This window comes from Dendroctonus ponderosae, unplaced genomic scaffold (assembly GCF_020466585.1).
Source record: "Dendroctonus ponderosae isolate FM_Combo_2020 unplaced genomic scaffold, Dpon_F_20191213v2 Dpon_F_20191213_910, whole genome shotgun sequence".
Taxonomy (NCBI): Eukaryota; Metazoa; Arthropoda; class Insecta; order Coleoptera; family Curculionidae; genus Dendroctonus; species Dendroctonus ponderosae.
Genome location: NW_026019128.1, coordinates 1 through 5,200, shown reverse-complemented (window position 1 = coordinate 5,200; position 5,200 = coordinate 1). Strand labels below are relative to the sequence as shown.

At 34.0% G+C, this 5,200-nt stretch overlaps 1 protein-coding gene across 1 annotated transcript; it reads right to left on the bottom strand.

Moving 5' to 3' along the window:
* Positions 1-359: 359 nt before the first annotated feature.
* LOC109542505 (early growth response protein 1-like) lies at positions 360-5,067 on the bottom strand. The gene is made up of 4 exons (XM_048670012.1): positions 4,983-5,067; positions 4,402-4,571; positions 636-719; positions 360-566 (listed from the first exon to the last, which is right to left on the bottom strand). The coding sequence occupies exons 2-4, from the start codon at positions 4,499-4,501 to the stop codon at positions 421-423; spliced, it is 330 nt and encodes a 109-aa protein (XP_048525969.1). The 5' UTR covers positions 4,502-4,571; positions 4,983-5,067; the 3' UTR covers positions 360-420.
* Between the last annotated feature and the right edge of the window lie 133 nt (positions 5,068-5,200).

Sequence of the window (5,200 nt, the reverse complement as noted above, 5' to 3'; positions counted from 1 at the left end):
ATGCACGATTAGAAAGCGTATCGAAAAAGCAGTGCCGAATTTCTCATTAAACATTTCCAGTAAATTAGTTTTTCTGCTATTTTCTTGTTTTTTTTATTTAGCATTAAACTTTGTATATGAAATCTTGACTTTTTTTCATTCAAATATTTATAATAAATAAAGTTTTGTAAATTATTAAAGTGTTACTTTATGCGCGGCCAGTGAAAGAATTTAAAAATTTAAATTGGCCCGTTGATTAAAAATGTTTCCTGGTCTATGCCATTTACGCAATAATTTAAATTTGCTTTGTGATTCTATTATCCGCCAAGATGGACCGTGCTTGAGATATTCTATTACGCTAATTAGACGAGTTCTAAATGTACAAAGTAGACAATATTTATTAGTTTATGCGATAACATATATCAGATGTAAAGCACAAATTTACAAATAATTTGCATCTCCTGATTTGCCCTCAGTTTGCTGTGTAGTACACGTCTCTTCGGTACAATGTGTTTTGATATGAATACAATAAGGCCCAGACTGTGAAAACGATTTATGGCAGACGTTACAAGAAAACGGTTTTTCCCCTGCAATAGAGTTGTTGTTGTTATTGATATAAGTCAAGCTATCAATATCGAAATATATATAGTACACACCTGTATGAATCCTCATATGAACTTTTAAGGTGTTTTTTTGGAAGAATCCTTTGGAGCATACAGCGCAAACATGATTTCTCTCACCTAAAACAGATTTCAAACTTTTTAAAATAATGTCACATTTCGTCTTTACGTTAAACAAAGTTTTAAATAATAAATTAGAATTTTATGTAGTCATGCAACATACGCTGGGTAAGTATCTTTGCACACGAACGCGTTTGCCCCATCTACTGACTTTTATTTTAAGTTTTGAGGTGTACGTGTTACAACTTGCATTAAGAGAAATGGAAAGTATACCGTTTTTAACTGCATTTTCTGACAAGTTGGGAGGTCCTTGTTTGCTAAAAATGGTAGTTATAATAAAAGCAGGCTTTCAACTAGTCGACACGAGCATTTTTCGCTCGAAAAGCTTCTCAAAATGCAAAAATATTTTTAAAAGTTTTTATGTAAGTGAAGTACAGGAAGAAATTGGGGAAAACGATCGTCGTTAAATTACGGGTAAAGTTTTGAAAGAAACACCGGGGGAGCACTGAGTACAAATAAAGATGAAAATGTTTATGAAGTAAAAACTGAGATAATTACGTAGCTGTATTTATAAATATTGTTAGTATAAAAGAAAATTTCGTAAGTGTAAATAAATTTCTATTTGTTTGTCACATTTGTTCAATTGTATTACATGCTAGTTTCATTTGATAATTATTTTAAAAATATTAATATTTTTGTCAATCGGTAGCTGCTTCGTTTTTCGAATCGAAAACAAGAGAGAACATGTTGGTTTAATTCTTTCAACCAAGCAACCAAATTTGACTTGTAGTCCGGATGGCATTATTATAAATAGTGGATGTTCTGAATTGTTAGATATAAAATAAAATATTCCTGTATAGCAGATTTTCAAAACAAAAAACGCCATTTATGTCAAATATTTAGTGTTTCAAAATAATAATATTGAACTAAATAAAAGTGACAAATACTGCACTCAAGTGCAAGTTTCTAAATGTATATTTTCGGTATTAACCAATGTCTTAATTACTGTCAACTTCTTTGCCTAATCTGGCAAAGATAATGTACGTATAATTGTCGAAAGGGCCGAAAACTTTTTAATCAATGTTATTCCTAAGATTGAATAGTTTTATTACAATTATTTTATTAAATTACCATCACCAAGGAAAGGAAGGAAAGAAAAGACGAGTAAATAATTGTCTAAATACAACTATCCAATAAAAAAATTTTGTTTTTATTAGAGGCTCTTTGGTATAAGCTAATACGCAAGCCATATACATAATTACATCAATATTGTCAAGCAATTCTACGTTTACGTGCAAAATTTTAAATATCCTTAAGCCCGTAATTTATTGTCCGCGTGAAGGGCAATGCTACCTCAAAACTGAAAAATATCTCCGCCAAGCGGCGCTAGCCCGAGTACATACCTAGCGTAAAAAAGAGTTTTATAAAGGGCGCACGTGTCCTATTTCGTTTTATATAATTTTTACTATTTCCAATTTTTGACTTTGGATTCCCAGGTTGCTGGTTGCTGACACACAAAATGGCAACAGCAGGAGTAGGGTTACTTGTAGCCAAAATTATGACCACATACAGGGTGAGTTTTTTTAAACCCCAAGTAGTGGGATCTTGGAAACTACAGCAGACACAACGAAGGTTAAATGGACAAAGAATTGCCGTTTTGAATGCTCTACTCGAAACCAATTTTATTTTTGTAAAATTTGACAGCTCTCAGGAGATATGTGATAAAAACTGACTCATGACAGATTATTAAATGAATCTTAGTTCCGTCAATATTAATGTTTTGACATATGACACAAACTTGACATTTTTTAATGACAACCATATTTGACTATACCTTTATTGAATAGATCATTTTATGACGATTTCAGCGATATATTACATCGTTAGGTTTTTTCGAAAATGAAGTGTCTGCTAATGATTTTTACTTTTTCAATTTAGTTGACTGAAGTTAGCCACGGAAAATAGTATAAGGCAGACAGAAATGTTTTCATAGTAACAAATAATAATGAGCTTCCATATTTATTTTGACAACTAACTTGAAATTGGTAATAATTTTATTTCATATTTCAAAAAAATATTATAGAAAACTTGTGGGGGTTGGTTCGTCACACGCGTTTAGACTGAAGAAAGACAGTTTACTAATAGAGAAGAATTAATTGCCGCTGTTAGAGTCGCATCGAATATTGAGCAGTCATTGAGAAGCAGAGAATGCATAAAACATATTAAAATAAGTATTAGGTTTAAATGTTGTGTTCTAGGTTAATTCTAAAATATGTAATCAAGTGGCACATTAAAAATTACAATATTTGGTTTACAAAAAAATCAATTGTAGAATACGTGTGTTAAACAAAATATTAAATAAATATTGTTAAAAAACTTCAATCAATTAAAATAAAAAATCAGTTTGATGTAGCTTACTAATGAAAATCTTTAGTAGATAATAAAAATTAGTCAAAATCATTAGGTGAAAGTAATCAAGTGTCGCGCACTGTATATGTATGTAAGCTTTTCCAGTTTTTTTTTTGACAGAATAAGAATTGTTATTTTTCCACTTTGCTATATCTAGATTTCTTTTTCCGTTATTTATGTTCATTATATAGCAAAATAATATCTAGTTATTGCGATTGTTATATCTACTTTTGCGAATGAGATTTGGAGTTGAATGAGATATTCAATTTTAAAAAACACCCTTTTAAAGTACGGTTCGGTGGTGCGATCGGCGAGTGCGACTCGGTGCTGTATTTGGCCGAAGTCGCAATCGATCGCAGCGTGGTTTCCATCCATTTTCTTTTACGTCAAAATTTGATAATTTTTTATTAGCTGCGACTCAAGCCGTCGCGTTTCTAGTCGCAACGCACGACCAAAACCGTTTATATGCAAAGTACTTTAAGACCACTCTGCAGCGCTTTTCAGTGCTTCTGAGCAGCGCGTTTTGAAGGAACATTGATTTACATGGAGCCATTCACACAGGCGCGACTAAGGCCCGGCCACCGATTTAGCAGCGCTTCTGTGTCGTTCAGTGGTTGACTAAATGGTGGCGTTCTCACGAGCCACTTAAGTCTGCTCAATGTTAACGTGCGCTTATCAGCAGCGTTTCTCAGTGGCGCTGCTCAGAAGCGCTCTTTGAAGGTACATTAATTTATATGGAGCTATTCACACGGGCGCGACCGAGGCCCGACCACCGATTTAGCAGCGCTTCTGTGGCGTTCTGTGGGTGACTGTGGCCAAGAAGCCCTTCAAAAAGAAGCGCCACTGATAGCGATACATTGGTTCAAATGCTGGCGTTCACACGATCCACTTCACTCTGCTTCAGGTTCACGTGAGCTTCTCAGCAGTGCCACCGAGAAGCGCTGCAGAGTGGTTTGGGTGAAAAGGCTCTTAAGGAGTAATTTGCGATTAGCCGCAAGACGCGAGTCGCAGTCGCAATCGCACCATCAAAACCGCACCTTTAATGGTACAATTTTAAGAAAAAAATTTTTTGCTCATAAACCGATAGAGTAGGGTAGAAAAATTTTTATTCTACAGGGTGTTCTATTTATAATAATAAGTTTGAGACTAGTTCAGGTATAACCAGAAGTCGCATAAGGTCACTGTTATTTCATTTGAAACAAACGGAATCCAGTCTCCGTAAATCCCATTATCTAAATTTACAGCATTCAAATCGCATTACTTCGAAATATATTCGAAACAGTTTAAGTATTATTGACTAATAAATATAAAGCAATAAACATTTAAAATTTACCTTTGTGGATTCTAATATGATTCTTCAGCTCCTCGCTTCGCATAAAACATTTTGAGCAAATGTAACAGCAAAATGGTTTTTCACCTGTATGAATTCGCATGTGCCTTTTTAGTTGAGTCGAACTTATACAGCCCCGTCCACATGAAGTACAGATGTAAGGCTTTTCTCCGCTAGAAATTGAACGAATTATCAAATGACAAAGAGTTTCAGTTTATATTTAATAAGTTCTGTAAAAATGTAGTTAATTCTCTAAGTCTTATTTTTAACCACGTAAGTGAAAGGAAAATATAATTATTTAAAAATCAGGTGCTTATTTATCGAAAAATTGCTAGGGCCCGTCAATTGTTGTTTTAAACTACGGTTTTTCTGAACGAATGCTTATTTATACACGGTGGCCCAAAAAACGTTATGATTCTCTACAAAATCCTAACATTTTTATATAGCATACCCTATGCTTATCTTTAACGGTTTTCAGGAAATTGGCGACATAGCCAGTAAGGGTTTTATGACGAGTTTCTCATATAAATGAGAAATTTTAACATAAACGCAATTAATTATGTTCAAAATGAGTTTGTACATACGCTGAGGTTCTAGTATAGTCCAACTTGGTTCATAAGTTAATAGCGCCCCATACACGAGCGAAATATCTGTCATATCTGATACGTGGCGAGTCAAATTCGAAGAAATATCGGTGCGATTAACTCACCGATAACCACGAGCCAGATACGACTCGATGCGAATTTCGTACAAAATAAATCTGCAGATCTGGACTTGCGGACCGAATTACGCCGTTAGTGGG

What these genes read in the sequence shown, in the direction of transcription:
- LOC109542505 (XM_048670012.1), bottom strand. Translation starts at nt 4,501, where the DNA reads ATGCGAATTCATACAGGTGAAAAACCATTTTGCTGTTACATTTGCTCA. An exon ending in TCATATTAGAATCCACAAAG is followed by an intron (nt 720 to 4,401) that starts GTAAATTTTAAA and finishes AATCTGTTTTAG; the next exon opens with GTGAGAGAAATCATGTTTGC. An exon ending in TCATATGAGGATTCATACAG is followed by an intron (nt 567 to 635) that starts GTGTGTACTATA and finishes ACTCTATTGCAG; the next exon opens with GGGAAAAACCGTTTTCTTGT.